General features: G+C 36.7%; 1 protein-coding gene across 2 annotated transcripts in view; it reads left to right on the top strand.

Annotated features, from left to right (window-relative positions):
- Positions 1–15,937, top strand: part of RASEF (RAS and EF-hand domain containing) — a 42,003-nt gene extending 26,066 nt beyond the window's left edge. Inside the window, exons 10-17 of one of the 2 annotated variants that reach the window (XM_031602397.2) lie at positions 2,109–2,340; positions 3,713–3,850; positions 3,986–4,133; positions 5,138–5,219; positions 6,906–7,020; positions 7,902–8,021; positions 9,918–9,994; positions 12,007–15,937. In XM_031602397.2, coding sequence (XP_031458257.2) covers positions 2,109–2,340; positions 3,713–3,850; positions 3,986–4,133; positions 5,138–5,219; positions 6,906–7,020; positions 7,902–8,021; positions 9,918–9,994; positions 12,007–12,115 — 1,021 coding nt within the window. In that variant the 3' untranslated portion in view covers positions 12,116–15,937. Of the gene's footprint in view, positions 1–2,108; positions 2,341–3,712; positions 3,851–3,985; positions 4,134–5,137; positions 5,220–6,905; positions 7,021–7,901; positions 8,022–9,917; positions 9,995–12,006 lie in introns of those variants that run through there. The other variant, XM_090131806.1, reaches the window with a different exon arrangement.
- The last annotated feature ends 340 nt before the right edge of the window (positions 15,938–16,277 follow it).

Raw genomic sequence — 16,277 nt, forward strand, 5'->3', positions numbered from 1 at the left:
AATAGGAATTTCCCCCCTTCCTGGACAACCAAAGTGCACAGCTCCTCACACACTGTGCCATCAGACCCTTCCCCATTTCTGTACCCTTCCTTTGGACCCTTTCTAATAGCATCTTATGCTGTGGCACCCAAAGCTGCACCCAGTGCTGGAGGTGAGGCTACACAGCACAGAGCAGAGTGGGACAACCGCTTCCCTCACCCGGCAGTGTTGGTCCTGATGTACTGCAGGATACAGTTGGCTCTTTTGGCTATGAGGGTGCACTGTTGGCTCACATTCAAGTTGCCACCAACCAGAACACAATAATCTCTTTTTGCAGGGCTGTTCTCCAGCCCCTCACCCCCTAGTCTGCACATAGAGCCAGGGCTGCCCCATTCCAGATGCAGAACCCAACACTTGCTCTTTCTCATGCTGAAGCCTCAAATTTGTCCAGATCTTCTTGCAAGACCTCTCTACCTCCGAGGGATTCAACACTGTACCAGCTTAGCATCATCCATAAATTTACTCATTACAATTTCCATATCTTTATTGGAATCAACAACGAAAACATTAAAGAGAAATGGCCTTAAAATGGAGCCCTGCAGAATCCCATTGACAACTCTCAGGCCGTAGCCTCCCCTTGCCCAATACAGCCAAGTTCTGGTTGTCATGGAACAGATGCTATTGCCATAGCCTGCTAATTGCTATAAATACAGGGACCCTGATAACAGAACACCACTTGCTGACAAACTTGTAGCCAGGAAGCACAGACTTGAGACTAGGAGCTCCTTAGGTATACCCCTTCCTCCCACTGTGGGAACTTAGGCTTCTAGAGAGCAGCAGCGAGCTCAAGCCAATGGAAGTAGACTCACCAGAGAGTGATGTTGAGCCCGTAGAGGTGGACCTACCTCCAGAGGATGAACCAATAGATCCACCTCCATCAGGTCTGGGCAAGCACTATAGCATTATGTTTGTCTGGAAACATCGCTATATCCATTGGCGGTGCAGCAGGCATTCTCGATTTCCATCCTAACATTGAAGAGTCACCATTCTCCAGAGAGCCCCTGGGCCCCTGCTGCTGTCTAGAACCCCTTCTTCCCCAACCCCCATACTCATCCATCCTCAAGACTTCTCACTTAGTTTAGTGGTGTCCTTCCAAACTACTTTAGAAAAGAGCTTATGTGGTAGGAATAAAACTTAATAGGCATGATTAGGCATGTGATTAGAAATGATTTAGTAGTGTCAAAAGACAAAAAGAGATATGTCTCAAAATCTGCTAGTTTTCAATAGTTTGTCACCTGATAGCAGATTATCATTTTGAAATACTGATTTGTATTCAAACATGTTATAAGCAATTTACATTAGAAAGTATCTTTTTTCTTTTTTTAGCTGTGCAGTGTACCTAGATCTAACTTGCTTGAAGTGCATATGAAATTCCTAGTAATGAATCTTTGCTTCAGGAAGGCTGAAAATTTGCTAATAAAGGCTTTTATTTCAGTGAATGCCTAACAAGCTTGACTTTGTTTTAGCATGTACCCTTCATTTGTATTTCACTGATTTGCTATAGGCTAGCAGATATGTGAATACAAAGAGCATGAATACTGTGATATTCCACAACAAAGATAGCACTTGTTCCTTTCATTATTCACTAGCCTGCAAAGATGAAAATTAGACAGTACTGCGTGTTATTGCCTGGTACAATGAAGTTCCTAAAAAACATATATTTTGGCTCTTCTGTGGTGTGCACTGGAAGGACCCAGCCTCTCTGGCAGCAATCTTTATAGACTGTTATTGATGTTGTCTATTCTAGCAGTGAAGTACTTCACATCTGTTCCCATAGGACAGAGCAATACTGATTCTTTTTGGCATATAAATTAACAAACATTATTACAGAGATTCATGCACTAAGTTTGTAATCTGAGTATCCAAGAACTATGTTTTAAAAAAAAATTATAAACACAAATTGATGTAGTACCATATGTGTTAAATGTTATGGTTAGCATTTGTAGGTATTCAACATTCTAGAATGGTGTAGATTTTGTTGGGGAAAAAACAAAAATGAAACACCAAAACAATTGTGAAATAAAATTTATATGTTCTGTTGTTATTATTTTGCAATACTTGCTTTTTAGGTCATCTCCATCTTGTGTGGATGAAGATTATGATTCTTTAGCCCTTTGTGACCCCATGCAAAGAACAAACTGTGAAGTTGACAGCTTACCTGAGAGCTGTTTTGACAGTGGTTTGTCCACCCTGAGAGATTCAAATGAGTATGATTCAGAAGTGGAATACAGGCATCAAAGAATTTTTCAAAAACCACAGTGTATGCAAGAAAACTATGGCGGTGATGCTTCTGATACAGATGTAAGTACAAGACTTAACTGTCCCATTAGGAAGCTCCTTTGGTTGGAGGCAAGTATGAGATGGATCTTTGCCGATTGACCATACAGAACTGAGTATGTGGGTTATATGTGGGGATTTTTTTGTTTGTTTAATAAGCCTTGAAATTATTGCCTTTTTTTTCATCAAGAATGGCCTTGAACACCTCCAGGGTAGGGTTGTCCAGAACTTTTTTGGGCAGGCTGTTCCAGTGTCTCACACCTTTTCTCCGAGTGAAGAATTTCTCCCTAACATCTAACCTAAACTTCCCCCTTTTAACCTAAATTCCTTCCCCCTGTCCTATCATTATATACCTGTGTGAAAAGCTGGTGCCCCTCCTGTTTCTAAGCACCTTTCAAGAACTGAAAAATCTCAATGAGATCTTCCTGGAGTCTTCTCCAAGTGAATCAATCCTGGCTCCCTCAACCTTTCATAGCAGAGGTGCACCCGTCCTCTGATTATCTTCGTGGCCTTCCTCTGGGCCCTATCCAACACCTCCACATCCTTCCTGTGCTGGGGGCCCCAGGCTTGGACACAGTACTCCAGGTGGGGCCTCACAAGGGCAGAACAGAGGTGAACAATCACCTCCCTCTCCCTGCTGGCCACCCTTCTTTTGATGCAGCTCAGGATACCATTGGCCTTCCAGACTGCAAGTGCACACTGCTTGCGCATTTTAAATTTTTCATCTATCAGGACCCTTAAATCCTTCTTGACAGGGCTGCTATCAAGGAGTTCATATCCCAGTCTGTACTCGTATCTAAGATTGTCGCAGCTCTTGCACTTGGCTTTACTGAACATCATTAGATTCTCGTGGTCCCACTTTTCAAGTCTACATCCCTCTGAATGGCGTCCCCCTTCTTCTGTTGTATTGGCTGCACCACTCTTAGTGTCATCAGCAAAATTACTGAGGATATACAATCTCATGGTCTAAGTCATTGATAAAAATCTTGAAGAGCACTGGTCCTGAGACAGGACCCTGAGGGGTGCTGCTCATGACTAGTTTCCAACTGGGTATAGAGCAATTGATAACAACTCTGCCTACAAGCACCCAACCAATTGTTTATCCACTTAATAGTCCACTTTTCAAATCTATCTCTATCCAGTCTAGAGATAAGAACTTGATGTAGGACTGTGTCAAAGGCCTTGCATAAGTTCAGGTAGTCTACATCAGTTACCTTTCCTTTGAGTTTTAGCTGGAATTGCACAGTTGAGTTAGGTTCATTATTTAATCCAAACTGTTAAAAAAAAAAGGTTTCAATCACTTTTAGCTGTATCACTGCAAGCAGAAAGCATATTTTTGCACTGAACTTAAAGCATATTTTTGCACTGAACTTAACACGTTGACTTATACTTTCAGGTTCCTGAGATCAGGGATGAAGAAGCATACAGTCCTGATAACAGCAGTACAATATTAGACTGGAAATCCTCAAGACCAGTAAGTCGAAGCAGCTCAGTTGCTTCAACAAGGAAATACATATCTGCTCTGACTCCTCAGGTAACCAGTTCTCTAGGAAAAAAACAAAACAAAAAAACACAAGCAAACAAAAAATGAACTGTATTTTAATTAGTTTTATATGAGATGAATCAGGTGTTTTGTTTTTTTCTTTTCCTTTTTTTTTTTTTTTTTCAGTCAGATGCAACAGAATGTACTCCAAAATACCCAAGTTCAGAGAAGGCTTACAAGATTGTTCTTGCTGGGGATGCAGCAGTGGGAAAATCTAGTTTCCTTATGAGACTTTGCAAGAATGAATTTAGAGGCAATACCAGTGCAACCCTCGGTACTGTTGTTCTTCTTCTTAAATACTAAAGTGAATATTACTGTTGTTATGCAAAGGTAGTGGATGAAAAGATTACCTCCTATGATTTCTAGGTTTTTCTGAGTATACTTGCAGTCTTCAGATGGTGAGTGCTAATTGAGCATTAAAGCATAGAACTGACTAACTGGTATTTGGAGTGGAAAATGGGATAGAACTATGATCTAGTTATTCTTTGTGAAGCCGAAGTCTGTTGCTGAACAAATCAAAGTACCAATAAAGGGAATTTCAATGTAATGAGTTTAGAATTTATGTCCAGGCTTTTTCACAGTATTTGTGGCCATCTGGTCTTCTCATTCTTTAGTCTTGCACAATATCCTTTATTGTATTGTTATATTGTTCTTTATATATATCTTTATATATATTTATATATTGTTCTCTCTCTATATTGTTCTTGATCTCCATTTCTTCAAAGCGTCATTGGAGCTGGAGGGATTTCTGACTGGCTTATTGTATATATTGCTCCAGCTGCCAGATGACAAACTTGATTTACTGTTTCCAAAGACTGAATTTTTGCCTTCCAATCAAGTCATAGTTATGTATTTGTTTTATTGGCTCAAACTTAGGATTTTTCTTATATTTTTGTTATAATTTATTTTTCCCTTTGTTGGGATTTGAAATAAAGTCTGTCTTATGAAATATTTTCACCTATAGGAGAGCTTTGCAAAATGAAGCTCAGATGGATCTTGTTAGTTGGTCATAATGCTAAATTTGTATCAATGTTTCTGGGAAAATATCTGGTTCTAATATTCCTTTAAATGTTTTTCTAAAGACAGATTAAATATGTATTTCCATATTCAGGGGATTATTGCAGTTCAGCACTATATGAGTAGAACTCTATTTAGTACAAGCAATGTAGTTTGAAATAACTGCTATAACCTCTTATATGCAGCATAACATTTAACTTTCTGTGGATTTTTTAAAGTTGTTAATGTTTTTTCTTAGACAATATAAATTATTCTTTTCAGGTGTCGATTTTCAAATGAAAAGGTTAATTGTTGATGGAGAACCTACAGTGCTACAACTGTGGGACACAGCTGGGCAGGAGAGGTTGGTGACTACCTGCAATTTAAGTCATTTCAGTGTTTCGGTTTTTTTTCTAAATTAAATTTGGATTTTTTCATCTAGATTTTTATCCTATCGCTGTCTTTGACCTTACACATCTGCATTTCTGATGGTTTATATTTGAGATACTTTTTACTTATATTTTCCTTGAAATTCCTGATCCTGATTTGCACTGAATTCAGTATATGAAAAATCTTTCTTCTCCCAGATACTCAGAAAATGTACAGGGGAATTGTATAGATTACTAAGTATGCAACTGAAGTTCTTTGATTTTCTATGTAGAATTTTCACAAAATCCTATGTCACTTATTTGCAGAGCCGTTACTTTACTGACATCTTGTAGGGCTCATTACAATTTTAATCTAAGATTTTGGAAATCATAGAATCATGGAATCACCAAGGTTGGAAAAGATCTCTCTGATCATTGGGTCCAACTGTTTACATATCACCAATATTTTCCACTAAACCATGTCCCTCAGTGCAACCATGCCCCTCTAAATATTTCTTGGAAATCTCCTGGGTCAATGACTCCATCACCTCTGTGGGCAGCCCTGGGAGTGCCTGACTGCACTCAGAGAAGTACTTCTTAATATCCCACCTGAACCACCTGGTGTAACTTGAGTCTATTCTCTCTAGTCCTATTGCCAGTTACATGGGAGAAGAGGCCAACTCACACCTCACTATAACCTCCCTTCAGGTAGTTGTAGAGGACTATAAGATCATTCCCGAGTCTCCTCTTCTACAGACTAAATAATCCCATCTCTCTGAGCTGCTCCACATCAGGCTTGTGCTCCAGACTCTTCTCTGGTGTCACTGCCCTTTGAAGACCTCCAGGGCCCCAGTGTCTTTCCTGTAGTGAGGGGCCAAAACTGAACGCAGTACTTGAAGTGCAACCTCACCAGTGCTGAGTTCAGAGGGATGTTCAGTTCCCTGCTCCTGCTGGCAACACTTCTTCTGATACAAGCCATGATGCCATTGGCCTTCTTGGTCAAGTAGGCACACTGCTGGCTCATATTCAGCTGAGCATCAACCAATACCCCTTGGTTCATTTCCTCTACAGTCTTCCAGCCACTCTGCCCCAAGCCTGTAGCATTGACTGGGTTTGTTGTGGCTAAAGTGCAGACCTGCCCTTAATCTTGTTGAGCTTTATTTCACTGGCCTCAGCCCAGCAATCCAACCTGTTCAGATCTCTCATTAGGGCCTTCCTGCCTGAGGCAGACCAACACTTCCTGCTGACTTGATGTCATCTGCAAAATTACTGAGGGTGCACGCAGTGCCCTCATCCAGGTCGTCAATAAGATACTGAACAGGACAAATCCAAGTTAGTTTTATCTGTTCAGTGGCAAAGCTCTGTACTGGTCTGTGTATATTTACTTTTACCTAAAAGAGTGCTTATGAGACATGGGAAGTTGGAGGCACATTCATTCCCCTCCCACATAATAAATTTGTGAAGAATATTTTGATGTGTAATGTAATTACCTAGTTATTGTACAGTTGCTAAGTAGATTGTGCTATGTCAAAAGACAATTAAAACTGGTGAATTAATTCCTGGAGTTAATTCCTGGAAGTTTATTGCTTCGTATTTTTTCAAATGTAGCAGAGTAATCCACTCTGCTACACTCTGCAGTGTAACTCCTTAGCCTTACACAAGTCTTTTTTTTTCCTTAAAAGATTCCGAAGTATTGCTAAATCGTACTTCAGAAGAGCAGATGGTGTCTTACTCTTATATGATGTAACATGTGAAAAAAGCTTTCTTAATGTGCGAGAATGGATTGATATGATTGGGGTAAGTATCTTAAATATCTGCAACTTTAAAACTGTGTTTCACTGTCTGACTATCTGGAAAAAGAAAGTATGGAAATCTTATTCTTTGCTTTAGAATTCCAGAGACATTTTAGATTGTTTTGCTTAATAGGTAAAACTCGTGTAACTCAGGAATTAGCCAAGCTGCAGTCTCTTGTGTAAGTGCAAACTAAATGGAAGTTCTAATGTTATTAGAGTATCTTCTGATATGCTTAGTGTTAAAACTAATGCATTTTTAATATGAAAGATCATCACTGTTCCTGTTCACTTCCTTTTGGAAGAAACATGAGAGCCCATTTCAGATACCTTCCTGTGGATGGCTTGACTATTCCTTGGAGCTCCTGCGTTTTAAATCAATATATTAAATCAATATTAAAAACTAGCCATTCTCCAGCTGAAATTTTCACTACTGCGGTCTGCTACTACTTGCTTATTTTAATACAAATTTGAATTTGATGAAAAGAGTTTTTTTTTGTTGTGCCACAGTTATTTAATTGGAGGTAAACTGTAAGCAAAATTCCTTTCCTTAAGGCATTTTTTTTTTAAATAATAACATAGAAGTTGATCACTCTTCCCACAGTAGTTTTATCATAAAGCATTTAGATATAACTATTTCTCTTAGAACATTAAATTCATGGTTGTGTAACAGAGTTAATGAGTATGGATGCATATCTCTGCAGGCTGATGTTTAAACTGGCTTCTTGAAGAATGTACTCTCTCAGAACAGTTATATAACATATAAAATTATGTGTTTTTTGGTAGCTCATAGGAATTTTTGTGGGAAGGAAATCACTATGACACGATGCTAGTTAACTTTTTTTATTCTGAGAATTTTAGCAATAAGGAAAAGAAATTTCTTTACAGGATGCAACTCATGAGAATATTCCAATTATGATGGTAGGAAACAAAGCAGATCTTCGCCAAGCGGTTACAGAACAAGGGCAAAAATGTGTACCTATAAGCTATGGAGAAAAGCTGGCTATGGTAAGATCAATGACTATCTTTTCAGTATACAATGGTTTTAATAACTTAATCTGGAAACTCTGTGAATAACTTGTAAACAAAAGTCATTTACTGGTCACTTGTTCAGATCTTGTTATTAGGATTCATGAAAAATTTTCATGAAAGCTTTTTTTATTTATTTTGATGGTTCTTGCTGAGCTAAATTTTGCCTCAGTGCAGCTAAGCTGAACTTTTTCACTTTCTGGGATATTCTTCTCAGCCTTCATGTTTTTCAGGTGAATGGACCAGGAGACAAAGTTTTTTAATCTCCAATAGGAAATTGGCAATAGAATTTTGCCACTGAAATGAAGCTCACTAGTAGGCAGATGAGAATCTTAGTCTGGTTTAGAATCGTATAATATGTTGAGTTCTAATGACACACAAGGATTATCAAATTCATCTCCTGTCTCCACATCTAATCATCCAAAATTCAATATTCCATGAAAATCCATATTTCTGAGGGCAGTATCCAAATTTTTCTAGAACTCTTGCAGTATTGGTGCCATGACCACTGTAAATGGGAATCTTTTCCAATTGCTATGATTTCACCCAGATGGACAGCTGAATTCATGACGACTCTTAAAGGAAGTGGGAAGGAGAAAATATGACGGAAAAAGAAGGCTTATGTGTTGAGATAAGGATAATTTAACTAAAGGGCAAATAAGGAAAAAAAGACAACCATGCAAAAGCCATGCAGAAGCAGAGACGGAGACTGAGCATTTCTTTTGTACTTCCCATTAGTAAGCAGTTTCTGGCCATGTTTTGGGAAGCAGGGCCTCCATATGCATAGCAGTTTTTTGGGAAGACTGGTTTTTTCATGACGAGAAGTCTCCTCTGTCCTGCCCTCCTTTCTTTCCCCTCTTTTCCTCATTTTATTGCTGAGTATGACATATGGTATGATATGACATATCCTTTTACTTTGTTTGGGTCAGCTATCCTCAACCCACTGTTTTTGCTTGGAGTCATTTGGAGATAGTCTTTACGCTCTGCCACTGTTGTTCAGCAACAATAAAACATTGGTGTGACATCAACACTCTTCTTGCTACAAATGTAGAGCATAATGTTATATTATATTGGCTGCTGTGGGGAAGGTTAACTGCATCCAGACCAAATACACCAATATGAACTTCATGCGATGTAGCTCCATCTCATTCCCTTGGAATCTGTCACTGTCACAGAGGCAGAGCTCGATGCTGCCTCCCTGCTCCCTGTGAGGAGTTGCCATCAGGCCTCCCATCAGCCTGCCCTGCTCTGGGCTGAACTCACACAAGGACCTCAGCCACTCCAAATAGTTCTTCTCCTCTAGACTCTTCGCCATCTTGCTCTTCTTCTAAATTGCTTGTACAATTTATTGTATCAGGACAGGTAGCATGGCTGATAATTATGGCTGATAATTATGGAATTATGTTTCTGGTTAAGCTGTAGGTTGAGCTAGAGTACTGGAATGATGCAGATTATAAGTGGGTAACAGGCTGAATTCAGTAACCTGTCCTAGCAACTCTTTCTATTTTGGAGACTTCTGGACAAAATGATTGAATTCAGACATTGAGCCTATTATATGTTTTAAACTCGGTTTGTTAATTCAGAATATACTAAACATAAAATAATTTACTAATCATGTAGTAATATAACTGAATATTGCTGTTACAGCAAATAATTGCATTTAAAAAGCAATTTTTTTATTTTTTCTTTTTTTTTTTTTTCTGTACTGAAGTGAATATATTGGAGAATGAGGAATACCAGAGGAAATCTTGTTCATTTAAATGCATGTGTAATCATGCCTTTTATTATTGAGGAAATCATTTTAAATTAAATATACATATCCAAATCAGATTGATTTCAGATGAGTTGGCTTAACATCTTATTTTTTGCTCACAGACTTACAATGCTCTATTCTGTGAAACAAGTGCTAAAGATGGTTCTAATATTGTAGAAGCAGTTCTTCATCTTGCTCGGTAAGTAGTCATGTTTCTATTTTCAAAGAAGCACAGCTGAATATATTTTATAAAATAGACATTATATATAGAAGACATACAAAGACATGCATGTACATATTTAAAATTGTCCCAACATCACGTTCAACAAATTAAATTAGAAAAGGAATGCCATGTTGAATCTATAGAGACGTGTGAAGCAGGTTTTATTCTCAGTGTAGTCAGTGGTTTTGCTTACAAATGTTACATAGTTGTCTTATTTATCGATCTATAAATTAGAACATAGTTATGGACCTAACAATTTTAAAACTTGGTGAATGAATGATATGTTTAATGGTACATGGATTTACTTTCTTAATTCTTTCATATACATAGATCAATTTCTAACACTTATAATTATGCATATAATTAACTCTTAATTCTGTCATATCTATTAACACAAGTTCAGTTTTATTCCTGATCATTCTAATCTCATATTTTCTTTGATGTCACTTTCTCTAAATTATTTAAAAGACAGAACTTGGCATTACATCCATTTAGCAATGTGGCATTTCTGTGAAGAATGTGAATCAAACATTACACTTTTACAACTTTTCCAAAGTTCTGTATTGCAGTGTTTTGAAAGCCTGGCAGTAAGAAATCCTCGGGCTCAGATTTCTCAATTTTAGTCATCAAACTCAAGGCTACAATTATGACTGTATTAATTTGTTTTTTTACTTACTCATGCAGTAATCAAACTTTATGGCATTTGGTCAGTATTTGTTTGTTCATTGTTAAAACATGGCCTGAAAAAAAAAAAAACAAACTGTTTTTTTTGAGAGCATCATTGCTTCTTCACATTTGGTCTTCAAGAACACATGTATTTCCAAGAAAACAACCCAACTGGAGATGCTGCATGAGCACAGGTGTATTGTTTTTCTGTTCGTGTCAATATTAATAGCTGATTTAAATGACTCATTTCCAGGAACCTGTGACTTAATAAATTAGCGAGCGTACTTAACAGTTACCTAACATTAATCACAGTTGGAAAATTCTCTCTAATATTTAAACATGATAGATTTGTTTAACTTCCTCAAGAATAAAAACATTTTGGCAGTTGCAGCATTTCTTTTCAGAACCTCCAATTTTTTTTTTCTTTGGTAGGTTCATAGTTTCTTAAATGCTCTAGACTTTACCTAGAACCTTGGTCTGGAATGGTTGGCTGCAATTTCTTGAGTTAGTAATACTTATTCTTTGAAAGAAACATTTTATTTTGAAGAAAAAAAAATTCTAACAAAACATATCATTAGAGCAGATAGTCCTCCAGACTAACCTGTTACTTCTTTGTAGGATTCCTTTCTCCTATTGTTTGTTTTGTTGAATAATATGTTGCTCTGAATTTAAAATTCTCCCAACTTCATAAATTTATTCTACTGATACACGGAGGACTTAAATATATGTATGTTTATACATATATATATAATACATATACATGTTGGCAAGACATTCTAGAACCTGCTTTTGAGTTTCTAGAAGGCCTTATCACAGTGGCTCTGTAAAGATACGGAATTTCTCATATGTACACAACTTTTGAGTCTGTGTACAACACATCCAGTTTGTGTTTCTCCTCTGAGGATGAATTCATACTTGAAATTGCAGTTGTTTAGTTTTTTTGTTTTTTATCTTCAGCTTTGAATGTAATCTGTTATAGAAATATACTGAAGCAAAAACATTAAAGAAAAATGAGCAAAAGAAAATAAAAGGGAAAAAAGAATATTGTGGAATTCTTACATATCAGAAACCATATGTACAGTGATTTGTATGGAAATATTGATTCAGTTTCCTGAATGAAATCTTAGAAGACATGTTGATTCTGTGGACTAAAGATCCCAATAATATTTTCCAGGTAGTTAGCTGATGTTGAACTGTGTGAGATATACTGGAAGAAACAAAATAGTAAACTTGGGCTTCAATAAGAACACATTAATTGACTGCATTTTTATTGTGTGGCTGTTTTTTTCTCTCTCTTTTTTTTTTTTTTTTTTTTTTCACAGTGAAGTGAGAAAACGAAGTGATAATCAAGATGATACGAGGTCAGTAACCAACCTGGCTGGGACACCTGTCAAAAAATCAGCACTCATGAAAAACTGCTGTAATGTTTAAGTCACAGACACTTTTCCTGGCATAAGCAATTTGTATATTAAGAAAAGAAAAGAAAAGAAAAGAAAAGAAAAGAAAAGAAAAGAAAAGAAAAGAAAAGAAAAGAAAAGAAAAGAAAAGAAAAGAAAAGAAAAGAAAAGAAAAGAAAAGAAAAGAAAAGAAAAGAGAAGAAAAGGAAGGATTTCAATTATGTATTCTTTTTTTCTATGGTTTTATACATTTGTGTGTTTAGGTTGGACATCATGGAAAAAATCCAGACAGTACTTTCTAGAAATTCATGTTTATACACTTGCTTTGACCCTTACTCTCTGTTTTCACTTTTCTTAAGCAAGGAAATTCAGCGAAGCAAGCTCAAAATCAATGCTACAGTAGCCAGTGCATGTAACACTCTATTATATTTTATCTCCTTTACCTGGTTCCTTTTTGGGTTTCTTTTTGGGCTCATTATTTCTTACAGAATGTGGTAGTACAGTATCATATATCACTCATAGGAACAGAAAAAAAGTTCTGCCAAGAATGTGAATTAATTTAATCTTTTTGCTCATATTTGTGTACCTAGTTTTTTGAAGGTCTTGACTTACACATTCATGAAAAATTTCCCAAGAAAACCCAAAGCCATTAAAATATCGTCCACTTACAGGTAAATCAAGTTCAGGACAAAAAGTGGAATAGTTCATTAGGAGAAGATATGTATGCTACTGGTGTAATTTTACAGCAGTGAGTTAGAATTTATTTAAATTGAAGAGTTGAGATTTGATTGGGAACTCAGAAGTAGACTTTATTTCTAATCCTACACAGCTAATAGCGAAAGGAACATTTGCATGGACCATTAGAGTTCCAAATTCTAGAGAGACCTACAATACTTGTGATAAGCAGGATGAGATGAAATAATGTTTCAGTACCCTTCTGTGTGTTTAGACTAGACCATTGACAGCGTAATAGAGAGATGTGGATTGTAATTTTCCTGTGTTTTTCAAAAGTTTTTTATTCAGACATTAATTGAGTGATTGTAATGGTACAGAGGAGTCTGTTCTAATGTAAATTCTTTATGCATTTTTCAAGTTTTAGGTGAAAGAATTATTGCACACACACAAACATCTGTATGAATTGTTCACTGAAAGAAACTGCCGGAATGAATGGCAGCCACGTATGTTAATGAGAATATTGTTGCCTGACTGTAAGAAATTTCCAAGATACTCAGCAGTAAATGTTAGTTTTTTAGGTGCAAGGGTTTCTAAGATCTGAGTTATTACTGCTTGTCTTAGTTCCCAAAATTCATATAATGTAGTAGAAATTGTAGATATTTCTATCATCATAAGTCATAGAATTGTAGACTCATGGAATGGCTTGGATTGAAGGAAACCTTCTGCCCTAAGCAGGGTTGCCACCCACACCAGATCAGGTTTCTCAGGGTCCCATCAAACCTGGTCTTGAATACTTCCAGGGATGGGGCATCTAGACCTACTCAGGGCAGTGTGTTCCAATGCCTCACCACTCTCTTAGTAAAACATTTCCCCCTAACAATGAACTTGAATCTCCCATTATTTATTTTAAAAATAAACCACTATGTAAGAATATGAATCTGTTTCCCCTTTTTGGTACCACCTGCTGTGCCAAGAACAATTTGGCTGTGGTAACTATCAGTAGCTGAATAGATCATACAATTTCAGTTGCTGTAGGCTGCTGAAAGATCGCTGTCTACCTTCTTCTCTTCAACAGTGTAATTCATTGCAGAGTGTCCCTGACAAATGTGGCTTTCAGATCTTTGAAGTTAGCCTGTGTGTGTGTGTGCAGTAATTCCTTTCACAGCCAAGGTTCTTTTCATACAGAATGGTGTGTGAAGGTTCTTACCCTGTGGAGAACCAGGTTGAAGGACATGTGTTCAGAGACTTACTTTTTCTCTCTCCTGGGTATTTTGGATACTTTCTCTCATTTATTTTAATGAGCAAAATCTGTCTTGTGTTGTTTGGCCAAGCTATATAAACTGAATCACTTTGTAAGTTACGTAATTTGAATGTGTGCCGTGTAAAGCAACAGTGTTTTATTTTTAAATAAGATTCAGGGTTGGAAACTGATAACAAAGTTTTACCTTGGAGTAGTTTTATGATCAATGTACAATTGATTACTGGAAAAAGCACTACTGAATGGGGATATAGCTATAGCTTAGTTTGAACTGTTTTTAGAAATTCTGTGATGATCAGCTCCATCAAGTCTGAATATTCACATACTATCAGGTAGAATGAATTTGTGTTAAAGCAAAAGAATTTGGAATAAAAATATTTATTTCAATGTAGAAACAAAGGCATGCATTTATACATGGAAATAACAAATATTTAAGGTTTTCCATTGTTCTGCTTTAAAAAGTTACCTTGCCTTCTACCTGAAATTTAAAGTGACATCTATCAGCTTTATGCTCTGACATAGTTGCACTATTGTACTTTAAATGTTTTTATTGTTTTACACAGTACTTGAGAACTGTTCACTTAATGATACAAAGCTATTTTTTTAGTTAGTGGATGCATTCCCTTAATACATATATTTATTCAGAAAGGAAAGGCTTTTCATGTCTTTCCTCACAATCTGTAAATATATATATATGTATTTTCAGTTGATATGGAAGTGTTATTTTTCCTGTATTGTTTTTGACCTTTTCTAATTGTGGCATAGTGCACATTTCTGTGGAAAGAATTTCTGTTAAGAGACTCTGGAAATGTTGGGATCAAATGAGTGTTCTAACCGCCCTGTGACTTACATTAATGCTTTAATGCTGCACGTTTGGTTAATTATTCTTAAATATGTAATTATGGCCTAACATGGATTGACGGTTTCAGTGTATCTATTTTTGTACTGACTGCAAAGTCCTCTTTTGTTTTAGGAAAAATAAGTAACAGTTTTGTATCTATATGCCCGTTAAAATGTTCCAAGGAAAATACAGGCCACTCCTTCAAGGAGCATCATGCAGACGTGCATGTGAAAGCAGTGAAAGATCCTGATTCATAAACAAAAGGGAGTTATTTCCTCTATAGTTTTAATAGACTTTACAGTCTTTATTATTATAAGAAGAAACTTCCAAGATGTTTCTTACTGTAATAAGTAATGAAAAAAAATTAAAATAAATCCAGTATCTCATCTTCAGCTCAGATGTCCTTTACCACTGTTTTTTTTCCAGATTTGTTGTAGCATGATGCTGTCCCTCTGATCACGTTCAGGCTTCTTATGGGTTGAAGAAACTTTTTTGCAGCACTAAAGCCCATAGTATTTTTCTCCTGCTGTATTAGTATCTGGTCAAATCCTTTCTTGCTGACTTCCCTAGGACTGGTAACATTGTTATTGATCATTGCCTGTTTTTTTTTCTCCCACATTTCTTGTTTTGTGAGAAAACTTTCCCCGTGGTTAAAGAGAATTTGGCTCGGTCGTATCCAGAATGCAGGTGAAAATGCGTTATATTGTTTGTAAAGTGGAGTCAATTTCCTACTGTTTCTGCCCTTTGAGTTAGAGCTATAAGGGCATGTATATGAAATGAATCTCATTAATCAAGTGGCTGAGTAGCCAATAAACACAAACTGTTGAGGTTCACACTGCAGTGAAGTGTTTAAAACAGCAGTGTATTTTCTTACTAGTATGGGGAAGAAATTCAGTGCCAATTGCACATGCCAGCTTTTAATAAAGCAAATATATGTAAATAAGGCCCTAAATTGTTAAAACTTTAAAAACTTTATATTGTTTATAATCCAAACAGTGGTATGCGTCCACTATGATTTTGTATATGTTTGAAAAGAGCTACATTCTCTGTATTGAAAATTACTGTACAATAAAATATACTTTAATGGCTTGTGTTCTGTGTTGTATTTTCTTTTGTTGCTGCTCTTGGGCAGTAGCCTAACATAGCATCTGTGACTAGTCAGCTTTATGCAAGAGTGATGCAAACACCAGTACCTCTGTCTGCCCTGACTCTTGACATCACTGACAAGTTATCAGTTTGCATCTCTGCTGAGAGATGTCCCTGGCTGTGAATCTCCAAGAAGGCTGGATCTTCTTTCTTCTTGGGGGTTGGATTCAATGATCTCTGGAAGTCCCCTCCAACCCCTATGATTCTGTGATTCACAGGGATATTTTAACACCTCAGTCTCCACTAGTATGTGATAATCACAGAATCACAGAATTG

Source organism: Phasianus colchicus, chromosome Z (genome assembly GCF_987193195.1).
Source record: "Phasianus colchicus chromosome Z, bPhaCol1.hap1.1, whole genome shotgun sequence".
Taxonomy (NCBI): Eukaryota; Metazoa; Chordata; class Aves; order Galliformes; family Phasianidae; genus Phasianus; species Phasianus colchicus.